General features: G+C 33.1%; 1 protein-coding gene across 2 annotated transcripts in view; it reads right to left on the bottom strand.

Moving 5' to 3' along the window:
• Positions 1–250: 250 nt before the first annotated feature.
• Positions 251–19,038, bottom strand: part of LOC130446429 (ankyrin repeat and IBR domain-containing protein 1-like) — a 28,715-nt gene continuing 9,927 nt past the window's right edge. The window contains exons 6-19 of one of the 2 annotated variants that reach the window (XM_056782686.1): positions 18,827–18,987; positions 17,731–17,964; positions 17,501–17,678; positions 14,169–14,377; positions 13,002–13,302; positions 12,024–12,166; positions 11,123–11,320; positions 9,563–9,716; positions 9,098–9,508; positions 8,146–8,514; positions 6,612–6,944; positions 1,967–2,315; positions 1,613–1,714; positions 251–735 (exon numbers count right to left, since the gene is read on the bottom strand). In XM_056782686.1, the coding sequence (XP_056638664.1) occupies positions 540–735; positions 1,613–1,714; positions 1,967–2,315; positions 6,612–6,944; positions 8,146–8,514; positions 9,098–9,508; positions 9,563–9,716; positions 11,123–11,320; positions 12,024–12,166; positions 13,002–13,302; positions 14,169–14,377; positions 17,501–17,678; positions 17,731–17,964; positions 18,827–18,987 (3,338 nt within the window). In that variant the 3' untranslated portion in view covers positions 251–539. The remainder of the gene's footprint in view (positions 736–1,612; positions 1,715–1,966; positions 2,316–6,611; positions 6,945–8,145; positions 8,515–9,097; positions 9,509–9,562; positions 9,717–11,122; positions 11,321–12,023; positions 12,167–13,001; positions 13,303–14,168; positions 14,378–17,500; positions 17,679–17,730; positions 17,965–18,826; positions 18,988–19,038) is intronic. The other variant, XM_056782687.1, reaches the window with a different exon arrangement.

Genomic DNA, 19,038 nt, shown 5'->3' with positions numbered 1-19,038 from the left:
CTTAATTTATTATTTTCGGTTTGATTATATAAATAGGTGACATAATTGATGATATGGGTAATCGGGGGTGTTGATTACATTTTTAGAAAAAATCCGAGGCTATTTCGATAAATTTTCTTTTTGTATTAACTTCAAAATGGATTAGCGACGTTCGAATGTTGAAAAATATATAAAATTTTGTAGTCAAAAAAGGGAAAAAAGCGTGGAAAGTTTTTGGATAAAAAAAATTTTATATTTTTATAATTCATTGATCTGAGCTTAATAATAATCACAACCCCATTTTACACATAAAGTTACTAATATTGTTAACTACAAATCCTATGACAGTTATTGGATTTTAAATAATTATTTATATAAATACGGGGCTGGGGAAAATATAGAATCGAGTAAATATTTTTTTAAAACGAAAATAATTGGCTTAATATCAAAATTAACATTTTTTGGTCACTTTTTTTTTCTCTTAATTGTATCACAAAATCACGTTTCGTTTAAATAAATCACCTAACAATTAACAGTCTTTTATATATATAGTTTTGTTTTCACAAAACGGAGCTTTGATCTTCCTTTTTGTCGTCCTTTTCCCTTTTTTTCGATTTTTTTCGCCTTTTTGAATCCCGGACTTGCGGGGTTCTTTCCAGAAGGAATAAAGCTTCGTGGAAATCATCCGAACTTAAATTGGATTCTTGTACGTGTAAAACGGAACTGAGAGCGCCGTCCGTGGACGATTTCGGAAACCTACACGGAAACATAAAAATATATCGGAACTATATACGGAGTGTACCAAACAAATCTTAGGTGATTTTGGAATTTATTAGAAAATTTAATTGGGAATATAGAGTTTCAAAGTTGTTCCAGTTTTAGATGAAAACATATGCATAAAACATAAAAACAAATAATTTAGGCTGAAATAATAGGGATATGGAGCTAAAATTTTTAAGGAGTATTTTAGAAGGACGTTTCCATAAAGGAAAAAATCAGGACATTGTTTAGAGTCACTTTATTGGGAATAGGAGGTTTCGAAATTGTTCGAGTTTTAGATAAAAACAAATGCTCGTTCAAAAAATCATTTAGGCTGAAATAATTGGGATATTGAGCTGAAATTTTGGAAAAGTGATTTTTAAGGACCTTTGTATAACATAAAAAATCAAGGCGTTGTTTGGGGTCATCATATTGGGAATATGAGGTTTCAAATTTGTTCGAATTTTAGTGAAAAAAATATTATCATTCAAGAAATCATTAAGGCTGGAATAATTCGGTTAATGAGCTCACATTTCAAAAAAGTGTTTTCATAGGGTCTCTGTATATTACTTAGGGTCACGTTGTTGGAAATACAAGGGTTCAAATTTCAAATATCAATGAGGATTATATGTAATTGAAATGAAAGCTGCAATTTAACAAAAAATTTCATGAAAATCGAAAGATATATCGATTTTTGAGAGCTAAAAACGGGAGGACACAATTTTATGAAATTACTCCTCAGAAATTACAGAATATTCCATAAATGGAAGCAGAGTTTATACAATTGCTGCTGATATTTTTGAATTAAAATAAAACATATAAGGTGTTCTTGGAAATAATTAATATCATGTTTAAATTGGAAAAAAATATATACCTGAACATTTCTCTCTCCCTTTCAGGTTCGTTAGCACTTCTAGTCTTTCCGGTTTCATTGTTTGATCTGGAAGGACTCGTGCTGGGGGTATGAAGGTTTGATCTAAAACACATTTCCAAAAAACAAATACGAATTGGAATTGAAAAAAAAATTCTATTTATTAGTTCCATTAAAAACTATAGGAAAAATTCTGTAACTACGTCAATGGTATGAGAAAAGACAATAAGCGAAGCTGGTTGACAAAAATTTTTTGTGAGGTAGACGACTCAATTCCTGAAGAAGAGTTTCCACCTGGAAACTTTGGATTTCAAGATTTCATCTTATTTGATATGTGAAATGAAACTGTTTTCTTACCTAGAAGATATCGGAGTATTCGATTTAATCAATGATGGAGTATACGGTTCCGGAGGTAACGAAGAATTATTATTGAGACTCGTACTCGATATACTCAACGAACACGAACTCAAAGGCAGTGGAATACTGAAACTCGATGATCGGGACGATCTTCCGGTTTGTATGAAACTCATGCCTGACGATTTCGGTTCTGGTGTACGGGATATGGAAACACCAGAAATGAATAATGTCGGCGATTTCGGTATACCGGTTTCGCTTTCGTATTCGTTCGAACTGTCGGTTTCTAAACAATATTCGGCATTCGGAATAGGACTGTCGCATATTTGGATGCGGAGGTTGGAAGAAAGGCCTGAAATTTTGTTAGTTACATCTAAAATCCGATTATTTTTTTTGATGGTTCACTGAAATTTTTTACGCATTTCTAGGTTGATAGAATGTTCAAAAATGTACAAATTTGATCAGAATTCGTGAATTAAATAGGGATATTAATCAAGAACAGTTAATATGGATGATCATCAAAGTTTGATGGTGATTGAGTTTGAAATCGTAAAAACATGAATTCAGTAATACTAATTGGATTATGAGTTATGGAATTCAACGATACTTATTCGACTACGAGTTATGAGATTCATGAATCAAAATGAAATTTGTCTCATAATTATTCAGATTAAACCTCGAAACTTTGAATTTAAGAGTTTTAGCTAAAAAACATAAAGAAAGTTTTTTGTAGAGCAGTTAATTTTCTACAAAAATGTGTATTTTGAACTTAATAATACTTATTCGACTACGAGTTATGAGATTAATGAACCAAAATGGAATTTGTTGCATAATTATTCACATTAAACCTCGAAACTTTCAATTGAAGAGTTTTAGCTAAAAAACGTAAAGAAAGTTTTTTGTAGAGCAGTTAATTTTCTACAAAAATGTGTATTTTGAATTTATTAATACTTATTCGACTACGAGTTATGAGATTTATGAACTAAAATGAAATTAGTCTCATAATTATTCAGATTAAACCTCGAAACTTTGAATTTAAGAGTTTTAGCTAAAAAACATAAAGAAAGTTTTTTGTAGAGCAGTTAATTTTCTACAAAAATGTGTATTTTGAATTTAATAATACTTATTCGACTACGAGTTATGAGATTAATGAACCAAAATGGAATTTGTTGCATAATTATTCACATTAAACCTCGAAACTTTCAATTGAAGAGGTTTAGCTAAAAAACATGAAGAAAGATTTTTTGTGGAGCAATTAATTTCCTTAGAAAATGTGTATTTTGAATTCAATAATACTTATTCGACTACGAGTTATGAGATTAATGAACCAAAATGGAATTTGTTGCATAATTATTCACATTAAACCTCGAAACTTTCAATTGAAGAGTTTTAGCTAAAAAACATAAAGAAAGTTTTTTGTAGAGCAGTTAATTTTCTACAAAAATGTGTATTTTGAACTTAATAATACTTATTCGACTACGAGTTATGAGATTAATGAACCAAAATGGAATTTGTCGCATAATTATTCACATTAAACCTCGAAACTTTCAATTGAAGAGGTTTAGCTAAAAAACATGAAGAAAGATTTTTTGTGGAGCAGTTAATTTCCTTAGAAAATGTGTATTTTGAATTCAATAATACTTATTCGACTACGAGTTATGAGATTTATGAACCAAAATGAAATTTGTCTCATAATTATTCAGATTAAACCTCGAAACTTTGAATTTAAGAGTTTTAGCTAAAAAACATAAAGAAAGTTTTTTGTAGAGCAGTTAATTTTCTACAAAAATGTGTATTTTGAACTTAATAATACTTATTCGACTACGAGTTATGAGATTAATGAACCAAAATGGAATTTGTTGCATAATTATTCACATTAAACCTCGAAACTTTCAATTGAAGAGTTTTAGCTAAAAAACGTAAAGAAAGTTTTTTGTAGAGCAGTTAATTTTCTACAAAAATGTGTATTTTGAATTTATTAATACTTATTCGACTACGAGTTATGAGATTTATGAACTAAAATGAAATTAGTCTCATAATTATTCAGATTAAACCTCGAAACTTTGAATTTAAGAGTTTTAGCTAAAAAACATAAAGAAAGTTTTTTGTAGAGCAGTTAATTTTCTACAAAAATGTGTATTTTGAATTTAATAATACTTATTCGACTACGAGTTATGAGATTAATGAACCAAAATGGAATTTGTTGCATAATTATTCACATTAAACCTCGAAACTTTCAATTGAAGAGGTTTAGCTAAAAAACATGAAGAAAGATTTTTTGTGGAGCAATTAATTTCCTTAGAAAATGTGTATTTTGAATTCAATAATACTTATTCGACTACGAGTTATGAGATTAATGAACCAAAATGGAATTTGTCGCATAATTATTCACATTAAACCTCGAAACTTTCAATTGAAGAGGTTTAGCTAAAAAACATGAAGAAAGATTTTTTGTGGAGCAGTTAATTTCCTTAGAAAATGTGTATTTTGAATTCAATAATACTTATTCGACTACGAGTTATGAGATTTATGAACCAAAATGAAATTTGTCTCATAATTATTCAGATTAAACCTCGAAACTTTGAATTTAAGAGTTTTAGCTAAAAAACATAAAGAAAGTCTTTTGTAGAGCAGTTAATTTTCTACAAAAATGTGTATTTTGAATTTAATAATACTTATTCGACTACGAGTTATGAGATTTATGAACCAAAATGAAATTTGTCTCATAATTATTCAGATTAAACCTCGAAACTTTGAATTTAAGAGTTTTAGCTAAAAAACATAAAGAAAGTTTTTTGTAGAGCAGTTAATTTTCTACAAAAATGTGTATTTTGAATTTAATAATACTTATTCGACTACGAGTTATGAGATTAATGAACCAAAATGGAATTTGTCGCATAATTATTCACATTAAACCTCGAAACTTTCAATTGAAGAGGTTTAGCTAAAAAACATGAAGAAAGATTTTTTGTGGAGCAATTAATTTCCTTAGAAAATGTGTATTTTGAATTCAGTAATACTTATTCGACTACGAGTTATGAGATTTATGAACCAAAATGAAATTAGTCTCATAATTATTCAGATTAAACCTCGAAACTTTGAATTTAAGAGTTTTAGCTAAAAAACATAGAAAAAGTTTTTTGTAGAGCAGTTAATTTTCTACAAAAATGTGTATTTTGAATTTAATAATACTTATTCGACTACGAGTTATGAGATTAATGAACCAAAATGAAATTAGTCTCATAATTATTCAGATTAAACCTCGAAACTTTGAATTTAAGAGTTTTAGCTAAAAAACATAGAAAAAGTTTTTTGTAGAGCAGTTAATTTTCTACAAAAATGTGTATTTTGAATTTAATAATACTTATTCGACTACGAGTTATGAGATTAATGAACCAAAATGGAATTTGTCTCATAATTATTCAGATTAAACCTCGAAACTTTGAATTTAAGAGTTTTAGCTAAAAAACATAGAAAAAGTTATTTGTAGAGCAGTTAATTTTCTACAAAAATGTGTATTTTGAATTTAATAATACTTATTCGACTACGAGTTATGAGATTAATGAACCAAAATGGAATTTGTCTCATAATTATTCAGATTAAACCTCGAAACTTTGAATTTAAGAGTTTTAGCTAAAAAACATAAAGAAAGTTTTTTGTAGAGCAGTTAATTTCCTACAAAAATGCGTATTTTGAATTTATCAATACTTATTCGACTGCAAGTTGTGAGTTTCATGAACCAAAATGATGTTTGTCTCATAATTTTCCACATTAAACCTCAGAACTTTCAATTGAAGAGGTTTTGCTAAAAATTATTTTGTAGAGCAGTTAATTTTCCACAAAAATGTGTATTTTGAATTAAATAATACTCGTTCGACTACGAGTTATGAGATTCATGAACAGAAATGAAATTTGTCTCAAAATTATCAACATAAACCTCAGAACTTCCGAAAGTTGAGGTATGGGTAAAAAACATAGTAGACCTTTTTTGTAGAGCTACAAAAATCCGTATTTTGCATTCAGTAATGATAATTTGATTACAAATTATGGAATTTATGAGCAGAAATGATTTTTGCCTTAACCTTCATTAAAATTCAACCTCAAATTATAAATGATGAGGTTAACAACAAAAAAAACGTCGAGTACTTCTTGGAAGATCGGTAAATTTTTAGTATGATCACCGAATAACGAATTATAATTTATTTCTTTTCGACTAAAAAACTGTTATCCGAAAAACCTCTCCATTAATAATAACAACTCAAATTTGATGGAAATTATGTAAAGATATCTAGCAATGGATTTATATGTAAAAGTAAGAAATAAAATTATTAGATTCTCACGAACATCAATCTGTATATTTATAACTTAGGATTTACTTCTTTGAATTCCTCTTTTTCTGTATTTAGTTTTTCTAAACCGGAAATCTATATTTGACAATCTGGAGAATATCCGGAATATATACGGATAGAAAATCATCAAAAATATAACATAATGCAAAAAACACTAATCCAATAATTAATTTTATACATGTTTCATTTCGGCTGAATGAATGGACTATAAGTATAAGTAATTTATTATTATTTTGTTCTTATTAGAATAAGGAATAAATTGAAATTGGATATTACGAGATAATAAAAATTCTACTCACCTCTTGTAGCCTTTTGTTGTTCTTCTACCAAAAATCCAGTGGATTTCGAAAATATATTTTTCTTACAAGTTTTGTGATGTTTTTTCGGACTTTGCTTTTCACTTTTACATTCACTTATAATTATAAATTTTTTATCTTCTTCTTTCTGCTTGGATTTTTCGAAAGTTTTATCAGTTTTCGAAGTATTTTGATTCGTACTAATTTTCTCTTCAATAACATCGTTTTTACCCACTACTTTCGTTTTCGGTAAATGCGACGATGAACACAACTTTGTTTTTAATAAAGAGAAGGGGTTGTGCGTTTGTTTTTTACATTCGGATATTTTACTGGTACCTACAGTGAAGAAAAAATCAAAATCGAAGTTACGTGAAGAAAAATCTAGATTATTCCAAAAAATTAAGATTTTGTAAATTTGTGTCAGCATTAATTTTAATATAAACACCTTTTAATGAATATTATTATTATTCAATTAATCTAGTAATTTGTGTTTTTGTGTTGGTAAAACTTTTAAAAATAAATTTTCGAAAATTAAATATATAATTTCGACGAGAAGGAGTTTATAAGTTCACGTGTACAAAATACTTTGTGAGGAACTTCCACCCTACTTCGAGGGCAAAAAATGTTAACTTAAGTTAAATTTCAGCTTTTCAAAATCATTCAATTATTTGTAAAAATGTTTTTTTCTTCAAATACTTCGTTTTTCAAATTGTGCGTTTTTGTATGTACTTCTGAATACAGTTATTGGAAAACAAACAGGCCGCTCCAAAATTAGGTCTGATTTCTATCTTAAAAGTACAGAAATATCAATTAAAAAGGAAAAGAAATTATTAGAAAAAATGTAATTTTTCGATATTTACGATCCAATATATACTAGACCTCCAACCATTCACCAAAACATTGTTTAATTTCAGATAAAATCATACATAGAAGTTGAATTGTTCAATTCTAGCAATAAAATTCTCATATTAGTGGCTGCTATGTACTACTACATTAGCTTATCCAGAAGCAAAAGGCAGAAAGCTACTATAAAAGATAGTGAATTATACAATCTTATATCTTAAGAGCGATCGATATTAACATCAGAATAAGAATTTCCATTCGACAAATGTTTCTCTTAATAGTTTGACATCATCTTCCGGCAATCAGTTATTACCATTTACGTTACTGGTATAGTAGATTCCATTCGTCACGTCATACCTAATAACATGGAAGCTTAACAGGAATGGGAAAATTTGAATTTATCTGAATTTTCAATAAAAAAAAATTAAGTTTAAACATTGTTTTGATTCTAGCCTGGTGAATCTGGTAATGATAATGGGCCGAATTCATGAATGAAATTTTGAATTGATCCGATCATTTAAAACATCAAGATACAAAGGTGCTGTTACGTGTTATTCTTTTGTACCAGGCTAGGATAATAGTACGAATTTATGAAATTAGTATTTAATTATCAGTTCTTAATGCGTGTAAAAATATCGGATCAGAAAAAATTGATATCGAAGTTAACACCGATAAAAGATTATCAAAAACCAACCTTTTTCATCATTACCATCAACTTTAACCGTTTCGTTGAAGCTCTCCTGATCGACGTTAATAGAATCTGAAGTGGTGGTATCTTCAACCGAACTCTGACCCTGACTATCCTCTTCTGGATACGAGGTGTGCAATAAAAATAACTGTTTGTTTCTAACGGAAGCTGGTAGAGCCATCAACCTTCGAACTACATCTTCCGGTTTATCTTCATGTTGACTACTATGATCCGAATCAAGGTGATAACGAGGTTCTTCTATATTTGTGCGTATACATGTTCGATTGCTACGTCGTATGCATAAATCTCCCGTGGAATGCGATCTTTTTAAACTGACGTCGCAATCGTAATTGTCCAGATCTTCGAAAGCGTATCCTGAAAAATTTACCGAATCTAACGATATTATCAAAAAAAAATGGAATATATATTGGTACTCCTGTTCACTCATCATTTATTTATCGTTTTTACACATCCATGGACACTTTTATGTTTAGCAATCGCAGACTGATTCCACTTCTGAATTGTGAGTTTAACCTTTCTAACGAATTAGGATAAACTGCGGTAACTTGGTTCAGTACAGTCTTCCGAAGAAGACAGTAAAATGACCCCAGTTACGTCAATAAATAAAATCCAGCAGCTGCTTTTCTGTGAAGTCGGTATCGGGTTCTCCCGCTGGACTCACTATAAGCTGCAGATTCGATCGTCCTTCGTGTAGCTACCACCGGAGCCAACTCGTTGTTCCATGGGCTTAGAACCAGAGGTTTTTGACTTCTTAACAGGTTTTACCTGAACCTACAGGTTAGAAGCTCTGGATGGAGAAGGGCTATGAGAATTTTCTCAATTAAAACATATACAATCTCAACGAAATTTGTTTCTTCTTCCTCTTGAACCAATTGGTTGATTATATGATTTTTTTTTTCAAATTTCTGAATAAACTAGAAAAAATAAATATTCTTACCGTTATCGTGAATATCAGAAATTTGAAAAGTTCCGTCTTTATTTCCCGAACACGGTAAATTCATATGAATATTGTCATGTTCCTTCCACTTTTCTATGGTTCTTAAATCTATACTATGATTCGCCAACGATTTCAAAAAATAATCAACGGTTTTCTCGGCATTCGATTTTTCTCTGGAAAGCCTCTCAAATTCTAATTGTCTACTTATCGCGGCTGTGGATTCTTGTAAACTAAGTTGAATGGCAAGCTTCAACTGATCGTCAGATGAACTTTCGTTACTTGTATTTGAGCTCGGATCTGGTGTAATTGCCGGCAGAGTTTGTTGCGCCTGTTGTTTCATCCTGTCTTCTATCATTTGCAAACGCGACATCTCCAGAGCTATTATCAGTTCCATATTGTAATCGGAACCTTCTAAAAATTACAATCATTAAATTTTAAATGATTTTTTTTCGAGAAATTACTCACTATCACAATTTTTCGTAAGTTTGTTATCTTTGATCGGGGATTTACAGGTGCAAGGGAAAGTTTTATGAGTTACACCCATATCAGTCTCTTCGTCAGTATCGTATTCAGGCCATTCGCAGTCTTTTAACCATGACGATGTTTGGGATAAATCAGACTAAAATAAGACAAGTATTTAACAAGATATCACATAAATAATGTCGTTTTTATCAAATAATAATATAAAATGGAAGCTTATTGTTTTAACCCAACCTCGCTGTAGGCGACTGTGAAGCACTCCGCCATTGATGACATTCTAGCGTCAGTCGGCGTTGTGCTACAGCCACGTAAACATCTCCGCCATTATTGATGCTTCCGCCAAGTGTGACTCGTTTTCTACAGGCTGAAGGCTGTAATGCTGCAGAAATCCATCGGAGACTGAGTCGTGTGTATGGGAAAAACTTCACGAGTGATGGAGTTGTGCGTGAATGGTGTCGAAAGTTTATTATAAAAAGATCCACATCGACAATTAATAAAAGATAGAAAAAGAAATTGAGACAGGTAATGCAAGTTTGTGTATGTTTCAACATTTTGATATCAGTCTAAAGAATTTCTCTAGTTCGACGGTTATGGCCAAGAAGAATGTTCGAGATTGTTCTAAAACAAAGTTCTAGACGAGACGATCATTTAAATAAGAATGTGTAAGGACGATAAGGTATAAGGTATCAGCTAATCAGTCGAAATATGATAAATAAAACAGTTAAGGCCAGTTTACACAAGACAGTGGCAGTGCTATGAATACTAAGGGTATAAATACAAAAGTTGAACATTTTGGGGCTGTTCCAGCTTCTATCCGGTAATCAAAACAACAACCCCACGCCCAGCTCGTAGCATGAACGAAATAAATTCAGACGAATTTTTTAAACATCATTAATATGATCAACTTCTTAACAGAGACTCAACAAAACATTCAATGAGAAATTTTTATTGTCGATTAGATCAGGTTTAAGTTAATCACCATAATTTTCAAATGGGAAAATGCCAAATTTTAGTTTTCTTGAACCCATCCGACTTTTCGTTATATGAACACTCATGGGCACGTACCAAATTTTATCAGCCTTTTACTTAGAGAAGTCAGTTACTCCATTAGAAAAGTGAGGTTATGTTTTCGACGTTCAGCGATGACTAGCGCGTAAAAAGTTCATAACTTTGACGTCAAGAGCACGTACAAGCGCGATCATTGTGTGCGTTATCACAATTTTTCAACATTTTGAACTGTTTTTGACACTCATGAACGTCTAGAGCGCGTCGTGCTAGCGTTCATTCTGTTAACCCTTCGCAGCAGTGCTTCGTCCTTACTCAGTCAAAATTTTGCTGTTGTCACGTATATTATTGCGTATGACAAATCTTAATTACTTACGTAGTCAGAAAAAATAATTGACTACGCTCTCTAATAATTTCGTTGTTTTCAAAATCTTTCCCCTTGCTACTGAAGCGCCACCTTTATTTTCCCTATTTCAACACTTTATGACTCAATGACATGGTTGTTTTACGTCTACACTCCATAGTAATCGAAGTACTTACATCCAAACATTTCTTTTTCTTTTTTCTTAACATAGGAGGTGTTTCCGGTGGTATTAAACCCTGTTCAACGGCTCTAACAAATTCATGTCTCTTCCTTCTTGCCAATGCAGACGTTTGGATTATCACAGATTTTGGCGTACGTAGATAAGGTCTCGCTATCATCTCGCTCAATTTTTCTGTCACTTCCTCCAATTCATTCTGAAAACATTTCACTTAATATAATGTAACTTAAATCAAATTTCGAAGCAATAAATTCGCGGTTACGTTTCCGATGTATGTAATAATAGTCACCGATTGTTGACATATGACATTTGAAATTGACGTGACGTGATAGATCGCTTCATATATTATATTTGTTATTTAAAGTAATTAAAGTTAAATTCTTAAATTCTTACGTTCACGCTCGCGTTGGAAACTATTCATAAAATTTTTGACTTTCCATATTACTGAGGGATTTAATTATCTAGCTCTATTCGGACCAATTAGAAATATCATTTCATATAACCACAAAATATTTTGTATCTGTTTGATTCTTTTGAAATTTAAGCATTTCTTTTATTTGGGAATGTTATTTCTATTCCAGTTTTATTTGAACTATGTTATTGCTGCTGCGCATGTGTAGTCATATGAACTGGATTTTCATTGAATAGGCGCTGTAACGCGAGCGTCGAACATAAAGTTTCAGCGCTAACGGGACACTGACGCCCGCGTTGGCTAGGCGTTGGATAGCGAGCGCGGGCGTTGTATTTTAATTTATGATGGATATGAACAAGGGCGGCACCAGCACGATCACGAGCGCGAGCGCGAGCGCGAGCGTAAAAGTTTATAAAATGACCTTAAATGAAGATAACAAAATACGTTAAAGATATATAGGAGGATAAGGTAAATTTTATAATTTTACCTGCATGAATTCAAAAATAGTTTTGTTGTAACCGTCATCTTCGAGATAATAACCATAAATGTAAGAACCACATAATACTCTTCTAGCTTTTAGTAGTTCTCGAACACCATCTTCTATAAATTTAGTGCCTTTATCGATATTTTCTGAAAAACATTCAGTTAACTATCAAACATCAACCGATACATACCTTTCTAAAACAAAAAACAATAATTTTACTTGAAAATGAATACAACAAGTGATAAAGCTGTTCAAGTGGTCATGACACCTACTGTGATAAGGTCAGAGTCCGCGAGAAGTGGCCAGTACGCTGAATATGAGTTAGTCTACTGATTATCTCGTTACCAAGAGTTTGGTAACTTTGATTGAAGGCGCGATTCCGGAAGAAAAATGTGCACATCCAAGAGAGATAACTAACTTATTGTCAGCACCGGTGTTTAAGTCCAACAAGAGCTCAGAGAAACGCGAGGTCTGCTGCGAGTGGCTGGACACTGAGAAGAATATTTAAGGCAGCTAAAAACATCAACTATTGGATCCAAAATTAGCTCCAACTCATACGATTTGCTAAAGGACACGTTAATTGGACTGACGATCAATGGGATTCCGCTCTTTTTTCAGACGAACGCAGATTGAATCTACCTGGTAGCGCTAGGAGAGGACGAGTCTACAAACGACCTGGGGAAAGATTTTTGCATTGTTGGATACGACAAACCGTGGTTTTTGGAGGAAATTCCTGGATGGTTTAAACTGGCATTTCAATAGATGCAAAAACCGAGTTGGTTTTTATCTAAATTGGCGGTTGAGCGCGGGGATTGATTGCGAACGGATACATGGAAGCTAAAGATTTTTTGCTGTAGATCCCGAGCGTGTGACTAGAATCGATTTTTTGTTCAAGACATTTTTATCCATAGATAAATAATTGGAATTGGACAAAAATGAAGTTTTTTTATTTCAATACGAATATTGAGATTGAATATTTACCATCGGCTTTTGTGATACCAAAACTATTCACTAATATTTCCATTTTTTGTTTAACGCTCGTCAAAAGGATCTCCTCCAGTTTCCGGCTATTTTCGTGATTTTTAAATCTCGTGTAGAAATGTAGGAAACGTGACATTTCTTGCATTTGATTATTGCGATCTAGAGCGTCTATAATCAATGAACCTTGTTTTTCGTCCGCTTTTAAAACAGCTTCGAAACGGTTACAACGAAAATATCCACCCGTTGCCGAGCTGTGTCGTTTCCAAGATTCCTGGCACACCCAACAGAAGTCAAATTTACACTAAAAAATATAATCAAATCAATAATTATTAAAGTAAAAGTAGTTTTGGTAACTTTATTTGCTACAAGGAAGAATCGTATCATAAATTCTTGAAAACGGGCTCTGTTACCGACACGCCGCGTTTTAGCCGACCGGTCCGACTACTAACGCTGAAACGCATCGAGTTTACCGTCCGCGTCTCCTCCACATACTTTACGAGGATGATTTTCATCTGGGATTGGAATTTAGCGAGTGGTACGTCGGATGCAGTCAGGATGATTCGCAGTTCCAGCATTCGATCGGATTGAGCGGCTTAACTGCGTAAACTCGAACGACCAGAATCCTTACGTCTTCATTGAAGAAGAATTAAACCTGTCTGGGGGGTGTTTGTGGGCAGTTACCAATGCATGAGGTCTCGTGGGATCGTAGTTTTTTGAGAGTCACGTGACGGGCTAAAATTATCTGGAAATGCTCGAAGGACTTCGCATCCTCTTCGATTCTCGAGCTACAATTGAAGTAGAATTCGAAACTCTTGACATGTTTCGCCGAACCCACTTCTCCGTTGAAGAACGTTGCTGTCAAAGTATTGATCAAGATGGTGATCAGTAACTTTAGGATGTGCTGGGTAATTATCATTTCCTTTTCTCTGTGTCACATACATCTGCTGCTACCATGACAGCTATTCGAATTTTCCTCCACTACAATTCTCACCTTCAGATGTCGAAGGTATTAAGTATTGAGATAGTCTATTCATCATTGCAATTTACTGTCCCAAAATAGGTTAAACTTTCTTTGCTATCCAATTAGATAAGTGACTAGTGGCCTTCAGAGCTTTCTGATAAAGCCCCAGGACATAAATTCCAAATCTATGTAAATAGAAATCATACCTTTGAACACTTCATATGATTACAGCCTTCGTTTTTTTGAATTGGACTTTTGCAGCTCGGACAAGGCTTGGAATTAGTAACTAACCATAGACAATTTGCTGCGTCTTCAGAGCCGCTACAAGAAGCTTTCAATTCTTCTGGTTTGATTTCGCTTATTTTTGATTGCCATTCTTTCCATTGTTTGCAGCCTGAAGGAGCATGAGCTTCACCTGTAACGTAAATATTTTTCTAATAAATAGTTAAACCATAGGGAAATATCTATACAGGTCAACCAAATAATTTTTTTTAATAGTATAAGATTCTAAAATCAATTTCGATCATTTCTGGTAATTGCCTTTTGTCCAACCACTGATTACTCAACCCCATTAGGTTAATGAGGTTACTGGCATTAAAGGAGATGACTGTCGTTAGCATTCTTTCAAAGTTCAAGTTAATAGTATGATCTAACAAGTTTCTTCTACTCTATTTCTCAACCTAAAAGACTTTCTCAACCCATTCTATTTGAGTTAGTGACCTTGAACGACCCCTTGGTGTTAAATATACACACTTAACCTATTCAATTTGATACTGATAACATTCATGGTGATTTTGGGTTGGTTGGGCAATGATATATTAACACACCTCTAGTCGACGTTTGATTTTAAATGACGATCTTTAGAAGATAAAAGGGAGTCCGATAATCGGAAGGGACTAATAGTAGCATTTTCTACTGCTTCATTGTAACGTCAATATTCTATGCAAGTGGATGACCTGAACGCCAAAGATCTCCAAGTGTCGAATCAATTTTTGTTTACAATAATGTATTCATATAATTGGAGACTATTTGACTTGAGACATAGGAATATTTGCATATGGTATATATTACTTATGAGACACTGTATTGTCATCTCCCAGGTTTTCAAAGTAAGGTTCTTCGGCACCTCCAGCTATGTTGCAATAGCTAAGCACCTTTGGGTATCTTTGAAATGTTTAAAATAATTGAGTCTCCCGCTCGATAATGGAAAATGGAAGGTTGCAAGATAACAAAAATTTATGACAATGAAGCAAATGATCAGGGGTTTTAAATATGGAAACATGATGGAGAAGCTCTGTACGATGATTTTATGATAATCGCTTTTTCCTTAGAACACAATGGGAAGCCATGCAGTTATGACTACAGTCAAACTTTTTTTCAAAATAGTTAAATGAATTATTGAAAAATAGATGAAAATGTGTATAATCTTAAAGTAAAAATGTTTTTAGATAAAATATTGGTTTCATTAATAAGACCGTACTAAAAAACATCCCTCGTTTATAGTGTTTTGCTTTCTATTAAAAGTATTTATTTTCCTACGAGGTAGACAACTCAAACAACGAGCTTTAGTATTCAATGTTGCCTCTATATTCGTTTTATTAATGATTTCACTTCCTATGAAGCAATTTTGAAAACGAATTTATGCTGGTAGAATTTTCAAACATATTCACATGTGCGAATTCGAATTTCACCATTTTCTTTGGTTTTTCCTGTTATAGAAGAAGTTTTTTGGCGAAGCGGATAAAATCTGAAGTGATTTGTATTATTTACTATTCTTTTTACAATAATACTAATTTGGCATCTCCAATTACTGATTTCAAGTATACGAGGATAGTTCCAAATATGTTTGACCCACAAAGAAAAAAAATATATTTAGTTTCCAACATAATCTCCTTTCAGGTCCAAACCCTTTTTCCAGCGATTTTCAATAAGTTCGATACGATATGATCAAGTCTGGAAACAAAAAATAACCAGAGGGGGCTAAACTTGGCGAATAGAGTGCATGAGGAATCAATTCATACTTTAATTAATTAATTTTGGCCATTGCACTAACGTATGAGATGATGGATTATCTTGATGAAACAACACTTTCTTCTTAGCGCATACGAGATTGTGCGCCTAGAGGGCGCCCTAGACAGGTGGGGTGAAAAACGAATATAAATTGTTGCAAGAGGTCTATGGGGACAATTCCCTATCTCGTGCGCGTGTTTTTGAGTGGTGTAAGCGCTTTAGTGAGTACCGATACAGCACTAAAGATGACAAGCGCCCAAATTGCACTGTGATTGTTTCAGCTCCGGAAACAATGGCCAAAATCGACCAAATTGTGCGTGCAGATCGTGGAATGAGCATCCGGATGATTGCCGAAGCTGTAAATGCCGATAAAGAAACGGTTAGAAAAAATTTACACGAGGAATTACACATGACAAAAGTTTGTGAGAAATTGGTGCCAAAAATCTGACTCCTGGCCAAAAGCTTTGAAAGAGACCCGATTAGAGTCGATGGAAGCGGTAAAGCAGCTCCTGAAGGTCTTCACCAAAGAAGACTTCCATCACTGCTCCAATCAATGGAAAAAAACGTATGGAAAGGTGTGTGGCTAGACCAAGACCCAGCCTGCAGATGGAACGGCTTTTCCTTTCTCTGTAGCCGGTTCTCCCTTTTCAGTTCATTTCTTTGATTGTTCTGAATCCACGTTTCATCCATGGTTATTAAACATTGCAAAATTTTGGATTTATTTCTGTGAAACATCCAGCAGTTTTTCACATGATTTGCTTCGTCGCCTTCTTGATATGTATATAAAAATTTTGATTTTAACTATGAAAATTTGTATTCAATTTTACGAATTATTGCAGAAATATTTTTTGAGATATTTCTTTTGAAGGTAATCTCTATTTTCATAGTATTTAGTTTCCTTATTTTTGGGATTACAATCTAATAGTAACATCCAACTTTGCAATAAGTTCGCTCAAAACTCGCCGTTGATAGTTTTTCCTTTTTCAAGACTGTTCTTTTGTGTGTTGATTGAAACACCGCAAAAATTTGTCTTTATTTCTGTGAAACATTGCCAAACACTCAATGGAAACATCTTCACGAAGCTGGTTTCGATTTGTGAGCAAACGTGATAACCATCTTGCTCACAGCTTTCTCATGTCCAAATTTTTAGTTAATATGCGATGTATCCCTCTTTTTAAAATGCCTACTAGCACGCGCACTTTCAGTCGCCGATAATCCAGTGGATTTTCTTCAACATTTCTGGATCACCTCATCACCAGTAAGATGCTGATCTTCGAAGGTCGTACGGTCTCGTCTAAACTTGCCTACCCAATATTTCACTGTTGATAACGAATTGATAACGAAGAAGAAGGTTCACCTAGAGTAAAATCTAGTTTCGTTTTCATATTGGTTGTGCTAAAGCCCTCTGGTACTTCCGGGGTCATCCTCGTATTTTGAGGGTTAATGGTACAGTCCAGCATTCCTCATGGGTTCCATAGCAGCAGTTTTTACACCTTCATTGTGACCTGTATGTATAAATTTCACTTACCTAAACATTCCCAGCAAAAGAAATGTGCATTTCCACAGTCAACTGCGTGCGACGTGCCGCACTGATTTTTTTTATTCAAGTTTTCGTTAGTTATTCGTTCGGCATCCGGAAGACGTACAGCTCGACCACAACCAGGTATCGGACACCATTTTATACTTTTATTACTTTCGACGAAAGCCTTAAACTCAAAAGTTAATTAATCAAATTATTAATTTTATCACGTCACTTACTTTTATATCGAATTGTAAATATCGTCTAGCTACATTCGGAGTTACTAATTTTTCTATCAACTCAACCGGAACTAGTATATCACATTGGAATGCTGGACAAAAGATGTGATGAGCGTCTCCATCTTGGATTTTGGTCGTGAGATAAGTTTCCCAACACGTTTTACAGAAGGTGTGTTTGCAAGACATTTGTACCGGCTGGTGCCAATTTGATATTGTAAATAAACAAATTTCACACTGAAATTGAAAGCAATAATCAGATTCATAGAAACTGTAAAACAGAGCTTCAATTCAAAGCTCACTATATTCACAGATCATTCTGTCGCATATTTGTTTTAAAAGGTTCATCTAATCTAATATATAACATATAATCTTTTTTCTAGACACACCAAAAATCATTCATTCCAACGCTTTCCTAACTTCTCGATGCCGTACTTGTAGAAGGATTTGTCTTTTGCCTCCAAATAGACTTCAGTTTCAATAATGATTCTTCATTTGAGCTGAAATTATGGTGGATGAGGAAGCAACTCCAAGTGTAAATCGTCCAATTTAACTATCTTTGCCATCGAATTTTGAATCGGTGCATTGTCTTCGTGAAACAGTTGCTGAGGCAGTTTTCTCTTGATTTTGACATTCAAACGATTCAACAACTCTATGAAGTATTTGCTATTGATTTTCTCTCCCTTTTGAACATAGTGGATGAACAATATTCGATGCATATCCCAAAATGCTGAAGCCTTAACCTTCCCAAATGACAGTTGCTTCTTTGGACGTGGTTCACCGTCTGCTGTCCACTCAGATGATGATTCCGGAGTGAAGAACTGGATAAAACATATTATGACAAAGTAGAATTAAAGAAAGACTGTGGATGAAAATTCTGTTAAGGCAATGAACAAAACATTGACATCAAACTCCATAATTCAAGCTATAATCTCGAAAATTTTGTGATGAACATAGTGAACGATTCCATTAAGAAATTTGTACCATGGAGAGAATATAATTAGAACAGACACTAATAAATACTTTGAGCTTCAATGTATTAATTTTTTGTTGGAGGATTTGTGTACTTTCATATTTTTTTGAAAAGATGTAATGTTACCAGAAATTCAGTTTCATCAGCTGCGTTGGAATCCGTAGAATTACTAGAGTCAAATGAAGAACTGTTTTGAGATGCGAACGAGGGAGCTTGAACGCCTGCTTGTTGACAACATTCCACAGGATCTTTCATCCATTTTTCTAGAAGAAGCTCTCTTGACCATTCTATAAAAAAATGCACATTACAAAGTAGGGATCTAAATTCAAAGAAACGGA

The sequence above is a fragment of the Diorhabda sublineata genome, chromosome 7, assembly GCF_026230105.1.
Source record: "Diorhabda sublineata isolate icDioSubl1.1 chromosome 7, icDioSubl1.1, whole genome shotgun sequence".
Lineage (NCBI taxonomy): Eukaryota > Metazoa > Arthropoda > Insecta > Coleoptera > Chrysomelidae > Diorhabda > Diorhabda sublineata.
Note: the sequence above shows the minus strand (reverse complement) of the source record. Positions and strands in the feature narration are given on the sequence as shown.